The sequence below is a fragment of the Ochotona curzoniae genome, unplaced genomic scaffold (assembly GCF_017591425.1).
Source record: "Ochotona curzoniae isolate NIBS_2020 unplaced genomic scaffold, NIBS_Ocur_1.0 contig_4645, whole genome shotgun sequence".
NCBI classification, from domain to species: Eukaryota; Metazoa; Chordata; class Mammalia; order Lagomorpha; family Ochotonidae; genus Ochotona; species Ochotona curzoniae.
This window is the reverse complement of record NW_024466353.1, coordinates 1,734,970-1,756,280: the sequence shown is the minus strand read 5'-3', so window position 1 is coordinate 1,756,280 and position 21,311 is coordinate 1,734,970. Positions and strand designations below refer to the sequence as shown.

Genomic DNA, 21,311 nt, shown 5'->3' with positions numbered 1-21,311 from the left:
TCTGATATGGGACGCCTGTGTTGCAAGTGTTGGCTTAGCCTGCTGTGCCACAGTGACAGCCCTGGATATCAGGTGTCGCAGCCAGAGTGGCTTCCAACATGTCTACACAAATTCATCCCACCCAGGGCTTCCTGCACTATTGTCACCTGTCCCAGGCGCCATGATCCCTCTTCATAAATCTGGGTGACCTAGAACTACATAGGCAAAGGGCTGCTTGGTGACTTCAAGGTCAGTTCACAAAAGTTGGTGGTGCAGATTTGCGGGGTTCTCTTGGGACCCAGGTCCCTTTAGGACCCAGGCACTCTACTGCGAGGAAATCAAGCATGTTCTAGGCATGGCTTATGTTCAGGTCTTGGCAAACATGCACGTGCGTGCATAGCCTTCAGATGACTCCTGCCCCCGGCAGCCTCCGTACGGTTCCAACTGACACCAAGTGGAGCAAAGATGAGCTGTTCCTGCGGAGCCCTGCTCGAGCTGCAGATTCATCAGGAAGATTTAGACATTCAAGCCACAAAGCTTAAGGATAGTGGATTCTGGTGCCTCTGTGATGCAAAGTTAAAGACTATTCCTTTCCAGTTGCTTTTCCTAAGGCTAAGAAAGTTTTATTCCTGTGTCTCAGTGTCACCAGCAGAGGCAACTGAAGCCAATTTATTTATACAATCCCACTTTTATCCCTGCTTTATTTACTCCCTACTTATCCTTAAATAAGTAGATTTCAATCTCACATTAAAGATGATCTTTGTCTCCTAGGGATTAAATGTTTCTCCAGAATTTTAAAAGCAATTTTGACAACTACCCAAGGTACTTATAAAAGGCGCGGGGGGGAGGGGAACCCACACATTAAAAAAAGAAAAAGAAAGAAAACGAGAAAGACCAATAGGACACAGGAATGTCCACAGCAACCCAAGTTGGCAACAAAACCAAGAAAAGGAGCCTGCGTCCTTTTGGCTTTAGCTTTCAATGACATCAACGTGAAGAAAGCATTGAGAGTCCATAAATACCTCGTCTGGGACACTTGTGTTAAACAGGTCGCGACTGGGAGAGCCCGCTGCAGGGGTAGGCGACGAGCTTTTTTCCACATCATTGAAGCCCTGAGTGTCCAGCAGTGTGGAGATGGAGCTGGAGTGGAGCAGGTCGTCATAGTCAGTGTCTTTGACTGGAAGACAGAGACAAAGGAGGAGCGGGATCCCATTTATACTAAACACTGACAAGTTTCCGGTCCCCAAGACCCCCTGGCATCACCTAAACACAGCAGCCTGGGGCTTGGGAAGCAGCAGCTGGAGTGTGGAAGGCCCAAGGCTTGTTGGGCCCTGCTAAGCACCCAGCCAGGGCACTTGCAGAGCAAGTTGGATTTGATTCAAGCACGGCCTTGTCAGACGGCAAGGAGGGGACTTAAGCTTATTCCATAGCCCTCCCTTGGATTTGCATTAGAATTTGGGGTTTTATGAATTTTAGCCTGAACGTAATTGAGTTGAGGAATGGCTGCCCCAAAAAAATTCATGCAGAATAGCAACACGCTCATCATTTAAATATCACAGCTATGCGCTGGAAAAATCACGGGGAGGAATATACATATGACAGGCAACTTCTGATATCTCTAGATAACCCTCTTATTTACTTTTTAAATTTTATTTAATTATCTGAGAGTAAGAGCAAAAGAGAGAAGAAAAGATAGTGCCACTCCTATCTGCTGATTCACTCCCCAAAAGCCCATGGCACTCAGAGCTGGACCAGGTGGGAGCTGGGAGCCAGGAATGCCATCTGGGCTCCCCCCGTGGGTGGCAGGGACCAGATGCATGAGCCATCATCTGCCATTTCCCAGGGCTCGCCTTAGCAGCAAGTGGGAGCAAATGCGGGAAGAGAGGAGACTTGGCCCCATATGGAAATTCTAAGCAGCATTCCAGCTGTTAGGCCAAATGCCTACCTCATCTCATGGCATTTTAAAGCAGAAAGAACAACCTGAGGGGGAAAAGCAACCACACCCCCAGGGAGTAGCACCCTGAGAATGTTTGTACACCTCTAGAAATAAAAAGGAGTACCTGGCAAGCCGCCCAAGGCTGGGTGCCTGTTTGTTTTAAACAGACCTCTAAATGATGCAGTAAACAGTCCTCTCTCAGGACTAAATGGCAAGTCACACGTTGTTTAATGAGCTTAGTCACGCCACAGCTTCAGAATTTATGTTTTAGTCAAGTTTCATCAGAATTTAAATGTCACGGGGGCTGGTGCTATGGCATAGCGGGTGAAGCCATCAACTGCCCACAGCTGCTCCACTCGTGGTCCAGCTTCCTGCTGCAGGCCTGGGAAAGTAGCAGCAGATGACCCACTCACTCCTGCCTGGGAGAGCTCCTGTCATTCCGGCCACTTGAGGAATGAACCAGCGGAGGGAAGATCTATGTGTCTATCTCCCCATCTTTCTCTTTAACTCTACCTTTCAAATAAGTCAATAAATCTTAAAGGAAACACTATTAGGAGTGCAGTTCAGGCAAAGGTGATTGAATGTGTTGGTTTTGTGTAAATATAAAAATTAACCACCCCACAGTCTGAAACAGTCTTTCAAAGGCAAACTCTGGTTGGCATGAGAAACGCTGAGTGGTGAGAACTGCGATGAGCAGGGCTTCACTGGCACACTCTGGTACTCCGACACTGTAACAACATGCCCGACTCTGTGCACAAAGGGATGCAGGGTTTTCCACCCAAAGCCTGCTTTCCCTTCTGTGTGAACTTATCAAAATTATAATTTCAGACTCCGAGTGTTGAATGAGTGCCTTGGAAAACACTTGTCTATTCCTACAGGTTATCGTCAGAGCTAACTATGCTCCGGGGACAAATAGAGCCTTTTCGAAGCTTTGGTGTTTCTGCAGGCTCTTCAAGGTGTTTTTTTTTACATTTGCACATGGCCAGTAGGTAAACCTGCGGATAAATGAACAATAAACACACCAAACGCACTCCTCACTTTCCTGAGGTTAACCTTACAGGGCTTAGTGCTCAAAACCAACCTCTCACCGCCCCACGATTCCTGGTGGCAAATGCAAACAGCATCTGCCTCTTCTCGGTCTGATCCTCCACACCCTGGTGTTGCAGGTGAATTCCCAACTGGCACCACCAGGGGGGCAGCAGTGTGGGAGCAGCTGGTGTTATTTCCTGTGGGCCCTACAGCCGCTCTCTGGAACATTCTCTGCCCCCACGGTCCGTGTGTTACGCAGAGCTTCAGAACAGCATTCTGTTGATGAACAAGCTTCCTAATCTGGGACCATGGATGTGATCCCTGGAATAGACTACAGGGTAAACCCAAGCTCACAGCCACTGAAAAATCAACTGAAGTTGAGAAACCTTGACAGCTACACCCTACCGTGCTTACCTTGGGCCAGTCCCACCGGGTCCTGCATTTTCTTGTACCTGTTCAGGCACTGCCGCAGGTCTTCTATTTTCCGATCCTAGGAATGAAATAAGTGACCATCTTTAGTCTCATGATTGTAAGGCAGCAAAGGCAACTGTGACACGAAGGATGAGCAGACACGAATTATTTACATTACTCAAAGAATACTTCTAAACTTTAGTAACACGGGTAGAACCTAGAGTGTTTTTCCTACGTAACATCAGAGACATGGAAACAAGTACCTCTACACTTACAGCTCTTAGCCATCAGCTGCCATCTTTAAAAAAAAAAAAAAACAAGGTAATAAAGTACAAATTAAAAAAAAAAAGGCAGAAAAATCAGCTTTCATTACTCTCAGGTCCAGCTGATGCTGCATCTGGCAGGCCCTGCACCTGCTGTCCTCATCAGCTATTAGTCATCACTGCTTGGTTTCTGCCTTCCTAGAACACCGCACCGAACTGCCTGGATGACCCACGGGCAGTCTGCTAACCACGAAAGCACTCTGCACCCCTTCCTCGGCTCTGGGGTACTCGGCTCACCCTGGCTTTCCCTCTACTTCTACTTGTGTCCACCTTTCCCTTCTGTTTGCATTTCGTCTAATATTCGATTTCCATGATGCCTGTTCTTCCACCTATCTCATCTTTGACCCTCTTCTCTTTCTGCATGCCCTCCACCTTGTCTTTGGAGACGATGTCACGGCTGAGGATGGCACTGCCGGGATGGAGAGAGGGCGTTTGCCAATCAGTGCCAGTGATGTTGGGGGCATGTTCTTTCAAAGCGAGGGGGCTCAAGAAACTTGCTCGGTTGTGATCAAAATGGGGCAACAACCACATAGATCATCAAATGCCATTTACATACCTTCTCTTCGTTCGCTGCCATCAGGGACTCCATTGCTTTCTTCATTTTCTGAACTTCGATATCTAGAAATCACACAACATCACATCAGCACATAACCACCTCCATGGTCAGCACGGATGACAATGACCAGAAGGTATGCCCTCTTCTCACAGAGATGCTTTCATGTAAAGATGCTAATGATTTTTTTTTTAAAAAAAGTGTGGGGTGTACATCTGATACCCAGACTCAGTTTTGCGGGGCAATGTGGACGACACACATCTGTTATTCTAGAAAGGAAGGTGTGAGGACGCCCACGCCTCTCCCTCCCGCCCAGTGCCTCTCCTTGTGTCAGCGGCACTGACAAGAGGATGCTGCAGACGAACTCTGAGTGTCGTCATCACGCGACTACGGAGTTTCCAGGAAGAGAAGCCTGGGAAGCAGTGGGTGAAGGTGACGGATGGCTGACGTCATGACAAAAGCAGGGAAACGGTGCTCAGCCACGGCCGAGGGAGGCAGCAATGTACGAGGCTGGAGCGCGTGACGTTTATGTAACTCATGCTAGGCAGTGGGCATGGGTGCCATTCAGGGGGTCGTGAGGGCTTTGCTTCATCCATAAACTTCATTTCCAACACGATCAGAAAGCAGGCCTCAAGCTACCAACGCCACGCTGGCTGACTCTCTTTTCCCTCAACACTTGATATTCGATGGCAAAACAATGTTATTTTAATTTAAAAAAAATATTTTAAAGAGGAAAAAAATGACTCCCAAGCAAAGTCATAAATTCAAACACTGAAACACAACTTAGCATGATTTTTATGATTACTAGAGCTTTTATTGGATAACTGCTACATTTTTAATGAAGATATATTCTATAGGAGTGGCCTTCTTCTTTTTGAAAGACAAACTTAAGGGATTTAGCAATTTATTATCAGGAGGAAAAGAGTCCAAGAAGGATTTATCTCTCCATTGCAAGGAATGATCAGGCTCCAAGCAGCAGTCTGGCCCCAGCCTTGGCAACACCAAGGGCTGTGTTAGCACCACTTCTACGGAAGGTCTCATCAACGCAAGGGTGCCGTGAGAAACTGGCAAGCAAACTTCGAAACCATCTCTCAACTCTGGCGAAATCTTAAAAACAGCAACGTTCCACGAGATGACAAGAATCATTTTTCTCCTCTGGGTCCTAGCACTCTGCTCACAGGGAGAACATCTCTGGAACTCTACTACCCCACGAACCCTCTCGTATCTCACAGGAAAAAAAGGACTGGGTTGGGCACAAAATGTGCCCCAAAACAACAAAACAAAACAAATTTCCACTTCCTCGACGACTCCTGGTTTGGTACCCTCTGAGGAAATGGAGGGCTTATTGATGAAGCAACTTTGTGCCACTGGCCAGAGAATGGTTTAAAACACATGCAAAGAATAGTCCGGGTGGGACTTGAGGGGATGGAAAGACTGATGGAAATACACTAAAAACCTTACTTTTTTCCTTGAGCTTCTTTTTAAAATTTTCATCTGTGCAGGAAAACCCATCGAATGGGAAGTTAGCAAACATACAACCGCAAACATTATTGTAAAAGCACTATCATTTCACTTCCTTGTACCAAAAAAAAAAAAAAGGATTCAAATTTGTAGAAACTGAATCCTATGCATACCTTAGTGTTTTCCAGAACAAGACTCCTATGGGGAGTAGAGAAGGCAGCACAGAAGCCCCAACCTGAGTCATCACCTCTTTCACTCATCATGTCTGAACCCTAGGTTTTTGCATTATTAAAATTATGCTGATGGAGTGCCAGTGTTTTACACATTGTACCCAAAAAAGCTAATTTTGCTGCTCTGGATACTTTTTTTTTAATGTCTCTGTCACAGGTCAACACACAAAATGTGGCCAGAACACCTGGACACACATCCAACTCATCGCTCAAGTTCAGCAGCGCTGCCCCGGTCTGCCCTGTCAGCTGAGATGCTTCCCCTGGAGATGCGATCAGTTCCTGCTGTGCCAATGTCAGACTGTCACAAAGGTTCAGAACACTGGCTGTCAGTTCTTGCGTTTGTGTGGTTGTGCCCTGACAATAAGCAGTTCACAGACTAGTTCTGATCCTCACATCAAAAAAGTCAGACTTATTCTGAATGTCCTTTAGTGACATATAATTCTACATATGCTGACGGGCTCAGGGAAGGCTTTATGCTGTTCGCGTTTGATGAATCAAGTTTCCCAACGGAGAGAGAATCGTGGAACCTACACTGATTACACCCATGGTATACTCAAGCCCAGAAAGATTGCTATCGGTGCTCTAATTCAAGTCTCTCATTGTGTAGACCCCAATGTTAGTAACGTTCACAGAAAAGATAAACAGTACACCAAAACCTGTGCTAACTGGTTAGCTGCTGGTTAACAACACTGTTTTGTTTTGAATGAGTCACAAGTTGCTTTGTTATCTTCCAGTGTCAGTCATCATTCAGCATCACAGAGAAAGGCCGCATTTCACCTGTCCTTGCCAGGTGTTAAACACATTGCAGATATAATTTTCTAAGACACATGCTTTATTCAAATTATTTTCTATCATGTATAACCTACACGATCAGAAAGGACGATTCATAGCTGAGTATTCACAGCAAACCTCCTCAGTTAAGCACAAACATGTCAGATAATTCTTGTTTTCCCCCAAACAGCCATGAGTCTATTTTCATTCTCTAAAATGCTGAGGCTTTCACTCACACTGAAAAACGCAGAGTCTCCAAAGATGCAGAGCCATTCCTCGCTTCCCTCTAAGCCCCAGGAAAGGTTTCTAAACCCCTTTGTGCTCTCTCATCTCCAGCTCAAAGCAGAGCCATCCTGAGACACAGGTGAACACAGTGTCCTTCGATCCTTTGGCACCTGCTTGAATTGTGACTGGACATACACACTCCCGAGATGCAGCCTAGACCCGGTGCAATGCCTGGAGAGTTCCGTGGGGCCCTGGCCTACCTGGCCTGTTTGATGCTACCATTGTCCAGCCCCACCCATTTCCTCCTTGAGTGTGGGAGATTTTCCCAAGAGAAGGTGACAGATGCCAGCTACGATCTTACCTCTGTCTAGAATCTCGACTCCTTCTCCTTTCATTTTGCAAACCAATTTTTCCTGTAGCCTTTTGACTTCGGATTCCTTCTCCTCCAGTTGTTCTTGTAAAGAGGCCAGCTCCTCCTACAAACAACAACGTCATTTAAAAGTAGATAAGATCAAAAGGCAATGCTAGGCACAGGGGGAACATGTTAGCTCTTTAAATCAATATTGAAATTAAAACAAACGAAACAGAAATCTACAAGAATTTAGACACCAACACCAGAAATCTGACAGTGGCAATGGTAAGCAGGAAGGCAGATTGTGAATTATGTCCAACAATTATAATTGTGCTATAACTCCAAGATTCTCTGTGAGTGGATTAAAAAAGAAACATTCTATACTACCATTAGGGCTGGGATAACCCTAACGTTCCAAGTTTAACAATGCATCCAGGTCAATCAATAAAGACAATCGAATTAAAGACTTGGTGTCATAAACGCAAAATAAAATACAAACTGAACAAGACATTGGAGAAATTCTTTTTGGCATCTTAGAGGGCACACCTGATCCCCAGACAAGCACAGAGCTTAAGCAGACGTCAAGACGGCCAGTCACAGTCGACTCGTGTGGCCAAGGGACTCATCGTTTGACTAAGTAAAACCACAGCGTCGCCTACAACAACGGGGGAAAACCCACTGAGAAATGCAGAAACCCACTTTCCATTAACAACAGGACTGTGCACAATTCCATGTCCATGGTCCTACTCACTAATATTTTCATTTCTAGGTTTGGTTTGGTAAGAATTCCTGCTAGCCAATTTCGGGTTGGTAGGTGGCACTGCACACACAGAGTGCCCGTGCAGTTCACTGGGGTACATCTAAGCTGGAGATAATACCCTCAGGATCTCTAAAGCTGTGACATTTAGACCTAGGGGAGGATGGAGATCGCCAATCAGCCTAAGTTAGCCTTGGAGTTCTGACTTTGGACAGCAGGGGATGCCCCACCCAAGGAATTTCTGAAAGGGCTGTCCTCCACTACGTGGGTAGCTCCTAAGTAATAGGTTCTACTCCTGCCATCCCAGGCTAACTGATGCACCTGATGGAGGAAAATGGCCCCTCTTGCTGACATGCAGTAGAATTGCTTCAGAGGTGAACCTGCCCAATCGCAGGTGGTCTTCCAAAAGTTCGTAGAACACATTGGTTAGAAAACTACGCCTGAGTTTCCCAAAGAAAAATGTCTTTGCTCTCAAACTTATATGATTCTCTTTTCCACAAACTTTTGAAAAATCCTCCTAATGTTACCAGGTTTGGGTTTTAGAGAGTAGGAGATTTTGATTCATTTCAATTATGACTTTTTTTTTCACTCATTGCTTCATGCGTATCTGAAAATACTGGGGAATCACACGGCTTCTTCCGCCGGCAGCAGATGGCTTTGCAGTCAACGGGTGGGGGACACACACACAGGATGAATGCACACACCACAAGGCACACCACCACAGCAAGACGACACAAGCCACGAGGCGACAGGCCACGGCGCCCAGCCCCGTGGGTACCACACCTTCAGGGACTCCCAGTTTTGCTCCATCCGCTGCTTTTCATACTGCATCTGACCCACTCTGATTTTCATGCTAGAAACTTTGGCCATTAAAGACTGGTAGAGAGACAGAGGAGTGAAAGAAAACTAGAGGCAGAAAAAGACAAGCTAAGTAACCGAGAACACAGCATCAGTTTCAAAAGGAGGTGAGCTAATTCACTGAAGCGACAGGTTCTGTCTGGACCTTGGTTTGGATTCACAAGGGGGAGTGCTTAATTTCAACCAGGTTTCCAGCTTGGGGGAAAATCTTCATACATGCACCTGCAAAATCACTTCTTTACCATATCTGATGTAGAAGGGGCAGGTCTATGGCCGGTCACGGATAAACGGCAGAGCCATCGGGGCTCTAGGTTTTGAAACACTTACTTTGGTACACTTGAGCTTCTTTTCATACTGAAGTCTTTCATTGTCCATTTCACTGATTTTTAACCTCAAATCGTTGATCTCCTGCACTAGCCCCTGTTTGGAAGGGAACAAGGAGATACATTAGGGAAGAGTACACACAGTTATTTTACCCCAATGAAATGGGCGGCCCGGGGACAGGCAGAGAAGCAGAGAAGCAGAGCGGGCTAAGGGGTCTGTTTGCAAGGCTGGATCCCATATGGGGAACCTGCCCTGCCTCGCACACGGCTCCCTGCTAACGCACCTGCGCAAGCAGCAGAGGCTGGCCTTCGCGCTATAGCCCCTGCCGCTCACGGGCAAAGTCAGGATGACGCCCTGGCTGTTGTGGCCACCCATGGAATGAGCCAGAAGATGGAAGAGCTTCCTGTGTGTGTGTGTGTGTGTTTCTCCACCTCTGTCACTCTGCCTTTTAAATAATATATATATATATTTTTACATGTGTGTGTAAAGAGCAGCTTAGGAACTTCGGAATTCCACAGCCCTAGGATTACAGTTACATTTATCAGAGCAGACAAATGAAAATAAATTAACAAAAGGGGCTGCAAAACCCCATGGAACATGGAATTAATAGTTTACTTGGTGGCAAAAAAACAAACCAAAACAAAACATTGAAATCCATGCACACTTTTCCTATCATTTGGACTATCATTTGGTTTTTCATAAACCTTTAGGAACCAAACCATTTCATTAAGGATTGCCGTAATTTCACAATCTCTCCACCGTAGCAAGATGAAGCTATATAACTAAAATATGAAAATGTTGATGAAGAGGAAGAATAGCTAATTCCTTCCTAACATTTTTCAGGTATTTCTAGACTCACTATGACAGTATGGAATCCATCTTTACGAACACAATACACAAGCTCCCTCCAGCAAAACCGTTTGCCTTGAGGTACTTTTCCAGTGATTTGTGGATATGTGCAAACTTATATTTTCTTTCTTCCTTTTCTAACAAAAAAAAAAAAGATTGATCATCAACTCAATCTGGCAGAATAGAATAAAAAATTTAAATCTTTTAAACCAAGGGTCTCCAACTGGAACCCAGATAAGATACTTGCTGTAGAGTCACAAATTTAAAACGCCACAGAGTGGAATTAGAGGAAAACACACAACAACGCTACTGGAAATAAAACTTGGTGGACACGGGTGGCTCAAAGCTCCAGAGTGTCAAGATTCAAGTTGCAGAGCCTCGCAAAAGGAAGCTGCAGAGAAACGCACTCCCCAGCGAAGCCCGTGGCGTTTACACCACCATCTCTGGAAAGACAGGAGATACAGCTGTCTGCCATGACTGCATAATGTCTAACAATCCTATAAAGCTTCAGTGAAAGAAGATGCTTTCTCCTCTACTGAATGAGACCAGCAACAACTCGACGATCTAAAAACCCTCGCTTGGCGAGTTCAGAGTCCAAGTTCAAACGAGGCTGCTCCTCGCCCTTTTCTGAGTTCACCGTGTTTCCGAGTCCCTGCTGGTCTTCCTGCATCAGCACGTACTTTCCCGTTTCTCAGTTATCAGTGGTGCAGTGTTTTACCACTTGTACTGAAAACACTGGTGACTTGCAAAGGGGAGGAATTTTTAGAGAAAAAAATACAATTTCGATAAACTGGGTTGGTTTTCCTATTTAAGAAAACTACCCCAAATCTCTTCTGTCACGATGTTTTAAACCAGGGATTTCCAACCTGGATGAAGTCAAATATTCCCATGAGGGCTCATGTTGGAAATTTTGGAAGTAGTGCCTTAATGAGAAAAAAAAAAATTTAATGGAATTTAATTTCTTAGCAGAAGCTCAGTCTCTTAGAAAAGGAAAAATCCCTCTTCCGGGCTCCCACCAGCAACTTCAGCGCTGTTATCTGTGTCCGTACCGGAAGGGGGCACTGTAGGACAGCACTAGCCACCTCCTGTCCGGGGACCCTACTGAAGGAACCGTCCAAGCCTTCCTCCGCACTTCTTCCCATCCCAGCAAATCCTCAGAATCCAGCTTCCCAAAAAAATCTGAAGTTCTAGGACAAAGTCAAATGATGTTAGATGCAAGCAAGCAGTCAGGAAAACACTTTCTCCTTTTTTATTTTTGAATGGGTGCCAAACTATTATTCTGTATTTTTCTACTTAATAAAGTTCTAGTTATTCATTTTTATTATTTTTTTTTAAATTTACATTAAAGTACCTCATGGCTCTATTTCACAAAGAGCTCAGGAATAGGGGCCAGCACCCACATGGGAGACCCTGGGAGAAGCTCCAGGTTCCTGACTTTGGACCAATCCAGCCCACCGTTACAGCCAGTCAGAGAAACCAGCAGATGAAAGCCCCTGCTCGCTCTGTCTCCTTTCTCTCTTTTTTCCTCTGTTTCTTTGTAATACCGCCTCTCAAATAAAAAATAAGCCTTAAAAAAAAAGAGTTCAGCAAATAAAAAGACCACAGAAACTAGGCAAAAACTGCAAACAATAATCAAATCAGAAGCTCTTTAACTTCACTTGCATACAAGTAAATTTTTTAAGTTATAAGAATCAGGGCCCGGCACAGTAGCCTAGCAGTTGAAAGTCTTCATTTTGCACACACCAGGATCTCATATGGGCACTGGTTCTAACCCCGGCGGCCCTGTTTCCCATCCAGTTTCCTGCTTGTGGCCTGGGAAAGCAGTCGAGGACGGCCCAAGGCCTTGGGACCCTGCACCTGTGTGGGGGTCCCAGAAGAGGCTCCTGGCTCCTGGCTTTGGATTGGCTCAGCTCTGGGCATTGTGGCCACTTGGTGTATGAATCATCAGTGGAAGATTTTCCTTTCTGTCTCTCCTCCTCCTCTCTGCATATTTGACTTTCCAATAGAAACAAAAATAAATCTTTAAACAGAACTTATAAAATCATTTAAACAATTTTATACACTTCTAGTCACGTTGCTTCACAAACATTCAAAGCAAAAATTGAAGGAAAAATAAAACACTGTTCTTACAGTTAAAGTGAAACAGCCAGGACAAAATTTTATTTCTATTAAACAAACGACAACAACGACAATAGGGAACATGACCCTATTCAGTTTTAATTCTAAGATGATTTTAATTATCGTCATATGTCACAAGGTTCCCATTCTCTCGGACCACGGGCCTATCACACTCTACTGATGGGGCTGAGTGGTTATGACATAATCAGCAGGCCTGGGGACACTGCTGGCTTGATGCCCAGCTCACTTGGCCTAGGATGGCAAATGCATGAGTGACACAGGTGAATATCAAGGAAAAAGGTCTGAGATGCCCACTCCCCGCCCCCACATCACCACGCATTTACTTCAACATCTGCAGATGTTTGGTGAGCACCTGCAGCCCAGAGCCATGCAGGGGAGATGGACTCCACACTGAGCCAAGTGCCGGCAGTGTCCTCGTGGTCCCTGCCCTGTGGTCCACAGGTGGATTGAGCTCTGTCAGGGTCCCCAGAGGAGGGGTAGAAAGAGAGAGATCATGAAACTATGGGGCTGGGCTGCTACAGAAAGAACAAAAGCAAGAATTTCAAAGACACTCAGTAGCTTGCCGAGTCCTGTTTTAAGAGCCCTGGTGTGAGATTAAAAACATGTTTCTTCAGGTGACAGATAAAGCGCAGGTAGGTATGCGTTAGGGGAGCGGGGCGTGGGTATTTGGCACTGCAGTTCAGAGCCTGCTTGGGAGGACTGAATCCCGTGTCCTAGAGCCTGGGTTCAAGGCCCGACTCTGACAATGTGTGTGCATGCACACGTGTGTGTGTGTGTGTGAGAGAGAGAGAGAGAGAGAGAGAGAGAGAGAGAGATGGAGTCACTTACTTCTGTGTCTCTGAACCTGTCTTCGTAATCCAGCCTGTCCTTCTCCACCGCCGTGAGTTTCAACTTCAGGTTAGAAATCTCTGCCATCAGGTCCAGCTTCTGGGTCTCGAGAGCAGTCCTGCTCAGGAGCTCCTGTGAGGGCGGAGGGGGCGTCGGACATGTGTCACCAGCAGCAGCTCTCGCGTGGCTGCAGTCACAACACGGCGACCCTCACGCAGAGGACGCAGTGACCAACAGCCTCCAGGACACGCGCTTCAACAGGGCTAGGAGCAGGACTGTCCGCCCCGTGAGCGGAAGGAACGCCTGTGCACACATAATGCACACCGACACACTCCCGAGCCAGGCAAACGCCAGAAAAAAAAAAAGCAAAACGACCTTCAGGGCACATACAACATTGGAACTTGTGTGTGTGCACGCGCGCGCGCGTGTGTGTGTGTGTGTGTGTGTGTGTGTGTTTGCAGATCCTGCAGCCGTAGGTCTGTGCTGCCTGCGGTGCCGGCTTACGGGAATCACAAAGCCGACCGCTGCATCGGAGCGCACGCTGGCCCAGGGATGCCTGCGGGGCGGCCTCCGGACCCACCTGCTGCAGCATCTCCTCGGTGGCGTTCAGCTTCTCTCTGTGCTCCTCCAGGCAGAACTCCAAGTCTCGAATCTTCTCGCCCTGAGCCTCCACCTGGTCCGTTAACACACTCACCTGCACGCAGAGTGAGAGAGGGCAATGAGACAGTGTCTCCCTGCCCCAGACCGGCTGTGCACATCCTGGTTGTGGCCCAGGCCTCATCACTTCCACACTGTGCACCCCTGGCACTGATTCTTTTACTGGCTGGCTGCCGTTGTAGAGTAGTCTGTGACTACATCCCGGAGAAATGGGATGTCTAAAGATCACTTGCCTGAAGAACGAGAGACTCTTTATCGTTTTCCAAGCGTGTCAGCCTTTCCTGGTACACGTCTCCGTTGCCAGGGAGGTGTCCATTGGTCTGAAAGAGCAAACGAGCTGGGTGAGGCGGATCCGCTGCAGAACCAGTGTAAGTCAAGTTGCGTCCGTCTTTAATCTAAGAACCTGGATGCAGTGCAGTGTCGCTGTCGTTCCCGGAAAGCATAGGAGCACAGCTTGGCTCCCGCCAGCTCCAAAGAGATGGTGAGCCAGGCACTCCCAGCAGCTGGTCAGGCTTTCGCTAAACTCACCTCTGTCTTCACTGGGCGGATCTCAGGACCCAAAAGGAACAGTGGCTAAGTGATGGTCCTTGTTCATAGCCAGCACATTGGGCACAGGAAGCTTCAGAGTGTGGCATCGGGCCCAACACCTGTCTCCAGTGCCACAAGGCTGGTGGCAGATGGCGGCCATGACCTCTGATGCATTCCCATTCCTATCACCTCCACTGCCAAGTTTCACATTGAAGACCACAAATGCCCAACATTGGGTGGGAAGCAGCATGAGTCCCTTTGAGCCTACACTTCCTTCTGCCCACTCACGTCTCCAAGGTACTGATCCATCTTGAGAGCGTGGAGTCCTTGAAATCTCTCTTTCCTCCAAAGCTTAAACACTTAGTCCCCAGGGACTCCTCCTGGGAGCACTGCCCAGCCATGCTTATCATTGCCTGTCTTGAACTCACCTGTGCCTTATTTGTGCAGTGTTCTCTTCTGCCCCTGGGCACAACCATAGACTAGCATTACCCTGGAACTCCACTGCACACATGGCATGGCAGCTCCCTCTTTGCCATCTGCCTCCTGCCTCCATTTTATAAGTCATAGAAACATACATGCACAGGACAAATACCCAGGGAAGGACACACTGAGAAAGGAAGCAGTTCTCCCCTCCCCGTCCCTCTCAGCTGCCTTATAGGCAACCATGAAAGCATGTCGGAGAGGACTCGGTGGGCCACGCGTTCAGTGTAGCCGTAACAAGGCCCATGTCCCCTCTTCGGCCAGACTGAAGTCCTGGCTCTGCTTCTCATCCAGCTTCCTGCTGATGCATACCCAGGGACACTGGAGGTGGTGGCTCCACTGCTTGTGCCCCAGCTACCCACTTGGGAAACCCACATGGAGTTTCCTATTCTTGATTTTGCTCAACTCTTACTGTTGCAAGCATTTGGAAAGTAGATTATGTGGATGAAACATCTGTTTTCTGTCTCTCTCCATCTCCATTTCCTTCTCTTACTTTCTCTCTCCCTCGCTTCAAATAAAATGAAAATAAATTTTTAAAGAATATGAAAAGAAAGGCTGGCATTGTGGCTTAGAGGGTAAAAGTGCTGCCTGCAATACTGGCATCTCATATGGACAGCAGTTCACATTCTGCGTGTTCTACCTCTTCTCTAGCTCCCTGCCAATGGCATGGGGCAAGCAGTACGAGATGAGAAGATGGCCCAGTCGTTTCGGCCCATGCCAACCACATGACAGACCTGGATGAAGCTCATCCCAGAAGTGAGCTAGCAGATGGAAGACCCTTCTCTCTCTCCCTCATCTCTTTCTTCCTTTATGCTTCCTTCTCTATATATGATGGTTTGCAAGAAATGAATAAATTTTTCTTACAAAGAAAAAAGTTAAATTTAAAAAATTTAGAGAAAGCAGAAAATAAAACAATGTCATTTTGTAACACAGTGACACATGTGATACGTTTCTCAAGATCCCATTTAAATCGTTCAGAACGACATATGATGCGATGACAAAGGAATTTCCTGATTCTGCACTCACAGACAACAGAAGTAAGAGTCAGCTGGAATCCACAATGGCTTAACAGACTGGCTGAGGTTCAACTGGAGACAGCAGACACCCGCTTCAGACTGGAAGCCAGACACAGGGCCGCCTCATCCTTCCTGCCAGGGGCCCCACTTGGTGCGGTACCTGCTGCTTTCCCAGGATTGACTGGAATCCCTGGTCTAACTTCCCACTCACTTCAGTTTCGCTGCTCAATCCTGAGAACTACTAATATCACAAGTTGAGCAGGAAAAACAGTAACAACCAAAAAACAACAACAAAACACACAAAACACAGGGCTTCAATGCAAAAGGAAATCTGAAGGTGCCTTTCCCAATAGCTCAGATACACCTGAAATAGTTCTCAGGGGCTCAGAAGTTATACCAGTAACCACGCAATGCACCTTTCAAGTGGGAAAATGGCTGGCATGGGCTGCCAGGCACACCGGCACAATACCGAGAACACCACTCTTGCACACGGATGTTTTGGCTGTACAATGTGCTAATAAGCTCCCCAGGAGCAAAAAGCTTTCATTTCTCCCCCAGGTCCAAGCACAGACCTGAATTCCACCATTACAGTTCCACTCATGTTTGTAAATATGCATATTAACGTGGAGTATCCTTTCACATTTGTGACACTCCCCAGAATGCACGTGTTCACCATCTATTGAGGCCAGGCCTTTCACTGGGGTGCCCACAGAAAGGGCAGCTCTGCCTTGTCATTCAGTTTGGAGAAGGACCTGCAAACTGGCCACATGGCCAGTGAACTTGAGATCGTTGGAAGCCACGCCTTAGCTCCATCACCAGAATGGAAATGATGGCCACTCGCCACTAGGTGGCGCCTCACACCAACCATGCCAGCAATGTAGACAGTTCCTCTGCCCACACGTGCAAACAGATCATCCGGCCTGGGGTCCTCTCATTTCTGAGGAAACTTCTACAACATGCAAGGTTCTGGCCCTTACAGGGCCACCCATCAGGCTGTCGGTCACCGTAGGTCCTTTGGGCACAATCTGGGGCCAGACCAACTGAGCGGGCAGGGTTGGGAGACCTACCCAGGTTCACAGTCAGATAAGGACAACACCTTCCCAAACAGCGTCCCTGAGGCCTGCCGGGCTTCCTGAAGCGGCTCAGCCCCCGGGGGGAGGGGGTCAACACGCGTGTTATCTCTCATCTGTAAAAGCTGAGGCAGGGGATCTCACAGGAGAGGCAGGAACACTGGGGAAGAGTGGGGCGGGGTGGGGAGGCGCAGAGAGACAGCGGGAAACGGAAACGGGTACCACAATCAGGAGGGACTAGCTCTAGAGCTCTACAGCACAGACGCATGAAGAACATCAGCAGCAACATCAGGTGTTTTTTCCAAATAGCCAGATGAGCCCCAGCACACGCAAATGACAAATGTCTGAAATGCTACTTCAACCATGATACATTTTGCAATTTATCAAACTGGCACCCAGAAGCACCCACAAATATTATGTGCCCACTTTTTAAAAATTATCTTTAAGTCAAAAGGGAGCAAACCTGTTGCCCCATCATTTCCCCCTTCCCCTCTCTGGCTCTAATCAGCTACTCCCAGGATCCAGAGGTTGGAATAAGCCTGGCGGGCATGACACCCGGACACCCACCAAGTGGCTCTGCAGCCAGTCGATGAGCGTCTCCGCAGTGGAGTCTGGGATCTGGCACCGCAGGCCCTCCTTCTCCTCTGTCTCCATCACCTCCAACAGGCCGCGCAGGTCCTCCACCAGGTGCAGCGCTCGCAGGCTCCCCATGAATGGGGACGTGGGGGACTGACAGTCAAAGAGACCATTGGAATACTCCAGAGCCTTCGAACCTGGGGTGGGAAGACACGGTGAGATCTAGCTGCTTTGAACAGTTATTTTTATTTCTTTGCAATTCAGAGTTATAGAGGGAAGGAAACAGACAGCGAGGTCTTCCACCTGTGGGTGCATTCCCCAGATGATCACAATGGTTAGAGTTGGGCCAGGCTGAAGCCAGGAGCCAGAGGGCTCCATCTGGCTCTCCCATGAGGGTGCAAGGGCCCAAGGGCTTAAACAAGAAGCTGAACTGGAAGTGCAGCAGCCGGGACAAGAATCGGCACCATATGGGACGCTGGCGCTGCCCATGGTACCACACTGCCGACCCCTGAGCAAGAGAATTTATGGTACAAAAAGTATCCTAGAGGTTGTAAACTGACGCAGCCGTGGCGAGGGACAATCAGGATGAAGAAGGGAGAATGCTACCGATGGCCCAACTCCCACAGGGAGGCCAGGCTCGCGGAAAAGGTGAATGCTGACAGCCTTTGGCGTGTGGATGGCCTGGCAGGTGGCAGGAGAGTTCAGGTTCAGAGACCACGCGTCATCAAAGTCCCCAAAAAGGAGTTACGTGCTGAGCTGGAAATGGCACAGCACGGGCTCGCTCACTAAGCAGAGCTGACACCATAACGTTTAGCATGTGGCACATGCCATGTGTCCCTTCATGCGTTTTCCCTCTAGAGGTTGTATGGGCAGCCAGGCATCAACGCTTGTTGGCACCCAACAGAAAAGCAAACTTTCACAGCCTTTTTTTGTTTGTTTTCTGTCACTTCCACAGGAAAAAATACTCCTATTTAAATGTCCACAACCGTCTTTTCCTCACAGCCTCCTCTGGACCAGTCATGTATACCTCTTCATCTTCTCTTACTTTCTAGTCTGTCAAACTCATGTAACTTTTACACAGACCTGTTGGTGATGATGCCATGTAGGCCCCGGCACCCCCTGTAACTCCTCTCCTCGGCTGGCCAAGTGCCGGACCCACTCCAAGGTGGGGGACAAGAACCATTCCCGGCTGGTCCCCTGCCCGGGCCCTCCTCACGCCACACCAGACACACCCAAATCTGTCCTACTCCAGAAAGGGCGGCTCTTGACACGTGAGGCCAAGTGCTTCCTGTGACCCATCCAGGAATCGGTCCTGGAGGATCGGTGGAGGATAGGAGGGGACGAGGGACACTGAGACGTGACAGGCTTGTGGATTCCAGCCGGTAGTGCTGCCAGCGGCACCGCCGAGTCTACGTGCCCTCCGCAAAGAAAGGGGTGTGGGCACAATCCCCAGGTGCCTGCAGTCTCTCTGGAAAATGACTGGTGAACCTTCAAAAATGCAAGCCCAGGTCCTAGCTGAGCCCCAGGCTTCCGGCAGGGCTGAAAAACACACACTGCCAGTGTAACACATCTGAAATGCACGTTTTTCAAAGAACTTTCTCCGGAAGTACCACTTGTTTGCTAGACTCCATCCAGGCTCTCCGCCTTCCTCACCTCTAACCTGAGCCTGGAATCGGCTCTAGTTCTATCTTCCGAAATGGTGTCCTCCACCACACTTCCAGTGAGAACATTCTCTCCCAGTTCAATGCTGCTAAAACTGCGCATGTGCCCTTGTCCTCTGGATGAGGCACAGCTCTGCAATGACGCTTTGAAGAGGATACCCCAAGAACAATGTGGAATGCTGATGCCTACACGGCAGGCCTCACTTTAGTCTGGTGTCCAGGGCATCTTAGTACAACACGAGAAGCCCAACTATGGCACAGCACTGCCTGCGGGAGAGAAAGAACCTTCTCGACAAAAAAAATAAAATAAAATAAACAAACACCCGCATTGTGCTGGAGCCACTGCGTAGACAGGCACCAAATGGCTGACCAGTGCTAGGTAGAGGCCACCGGCAGCAGTGGTTTCTGGTGGATGACAACAGCCCCAACCCACTAGACACTCTGTACTTTCTTATTCTGAGGAGCTCCAAGTACTGTGTGGGCCATGACATGTCCGGGAGAGGACAGGGCAGCACAGGTGCCGCTCTGGGTCTGCTGGAGGGTCTTGGCACGGGAGCACCATGATGAGATCCCAGAGGGCTAAGGATGGGGAGACTGAGGGCAGGAGAGCAAGGGCCCAAGGACACACAGAAGGAGGGACACCAAGACGCAGCCAGACCCCGCTGGCCTCGGCAGAACAGGGTCCAGAGAAGAGAAAGGGGGAGAGAAGCTGGAGGCGAGTGGAGCCCAGACAAGTGGATAAGCTAGACGGGGAAGGTGAAGGATGACCGAGACGTCTGGCTTAGGAAAATGGGAACGAAGCTGTTAGGAAATGAACCGAGACCACCAGAGGGACTTGCAAGGGAAGTCCAGAATGACGACACCACCACGGTGGCAGGCCTGGCGATGTGTGCTAAGTGCAAATGCGGCTGGCAGTTGGGGAGACTTGCCACTTAGCTATCAGCTGGGAAAATGAACACAGGGGCATGTCAGAGGGCTCCTGGAAAAGCACCAGGCAAAGTGTGTGATTATTTGGGAGAAATTTTTCTTTAAAAATATATTTCATAATATTTGGGAAATGCACATGATGCAAACACAAGGCATTTTAGAAGGCACAGCAGCATGCTGAGCTCGAGGAAACCCACCCACGGGTGTGGGCCACAGCGCGGTCCCTCAGAGTCTAGGCCACAAGCCATGACATCAGAATTTGTTGGAGATCCAGAATTAAGTTTTGTTTTAATCCTTGACTAAAACTACTTAGGATGGAACTGGCAGTTTTCAGATGTTTTTTAAAAAAATGATGTTTGAGAATAATTCTGGTGGGGAAGGACAACAGAGAAAAAGGTATCTGAACCCACAGGGGGGCCGAGAGGCACCAGAGAGAGAGCGGATGGAAGGGACAAAGCGGAAAGCCAGGGAGAGCTGCAGTGGACCCCGCCCCCACCCCACCTCAGAGGGCACCTCGGAGGGCACGGGGTACCTGCTATGATGCCATCCATTTGCTCCAGGGCCGCGGCCAACATGTCGCTGGCGTCACTCATCATCTTCCTGGGTGTCGAGGGCAAACCGCAGCCAGGATCTGAAAAGAAAAACAGATGGCGGTGTCCTTACATCCTTTCAGTGATACAAGGTGCCGAGGGGGTTTGCTAATTCAGCCGAAAACTGTAACTCTTCTACACAGAGGATGTCACACGTGCTGGAGCTGCTGGAATGGAATCTGCAGCAAGCTGAAGCATACTGCATGTTTTATCTGAACTAACGAAATCAGGCTCAGCTCTTGCTCCTAAGGTGTTTAGAATCCAGAAAAATGTTTTCTAAGCTATACTTTTTTTTTTTTAAAGGTATTTAAGGGCCCAGCACAGTAGCCTAAAACTAAGGTCCTTGAGGGCCTTGCACACACCAAGATCCCATACGGGCGCCGGTTCTAATCTCGGCGGCCCACTTCCCATCCAGCTCCCTGTTTGTGGCCTGGGAAGGAAGTTGAGGATAGTCTACAGCCTTGGGATCCTGCATCAATGCAGGAGACCTGGAGGCAGCTCCTGGCTCCTGCCTTTAGATGGGTTCAGCTCTGGCCGTTGTGGCAGCATGGGAAGTAAACCAACAGATGGAAGATCTTCCTCTCTTTCTCTCCTCCTCTCTATATATCTGATTTTCCAATAAAAACAAAATAAATCTTTTTCTTTAAATGATATTTAATTGAGAAAGAGAAAAAGAAATCTCCCAGCAGCTGACTCACCCCTCAAATGCCAGCCAGTGGGCTGGGCCAGAACCAAAGCCAGAATCTGGGAACTCCTGTTGGGTCTCCCAGGGACCTAGCAG

General features: G+C 48.2%; 1 protein-coding gene across 6 annotated transcripts in view; it reads right to left on the bottom strand.

Moving 5' to 3' along the window:
- Positions 1–20,536, bottom strand: part of PPFIBP1 (PPFIA binding protein 1) — a 40,964-nt gene extending 20,428 nt beyond the window's left edge. For 2 of the 6 annotated variants that reach the window (XM_040987411.1, XM_040987414.1), the window contains exons 1-10: positions 20,473–20,536; positions 17,344–17,549; positions 13,916–14,002; positions 13,606–13,719; positions 13,026–13,157; positions 9,213–9,305; positions 7,280–7,394; positions 4,235–4,296; positions 3,359–3,434; positions 1,002–1,156 (exon numbers count right to left, since the gene is read on the bottom strand). In XM_040987411.1, coding sequence (XP_040843345.1) covers positions 1,002–1,156; positions 3,359–3,434; positions 4,235–4,296; positions 7,280–7,394; positions 9,213–9,305; positions 13,026–13,157; positions 13,606–13,719; positions 13,916–14,002; positions 17,344–17,549; positions 20,473–20,536 — 1,104 coding nt within the window. Of the gene's footprint in view, positions 1–1,001; positions 1,157–3,349; positions 3,435–4,234; positions 4,297–5,692; positions 5,726–7,279; positions 7,395–8,810; positions 8,904–9,212; positions 9,306–13,025; positions 13,158–13,605; positions 13,720–13,915; positions 14,003–17,343; positions 17,550–20,472 lie in introns of all 6 variants that reach the window. The other 4 variants (XM_040987408.1, XM_040987409.1, XM_040987410.1 and 1 more) reach the window with 4 other exon arrangements.
- Between the last annotated feature and the right edge of the window lie 775 nt (positions 20,537–21,311).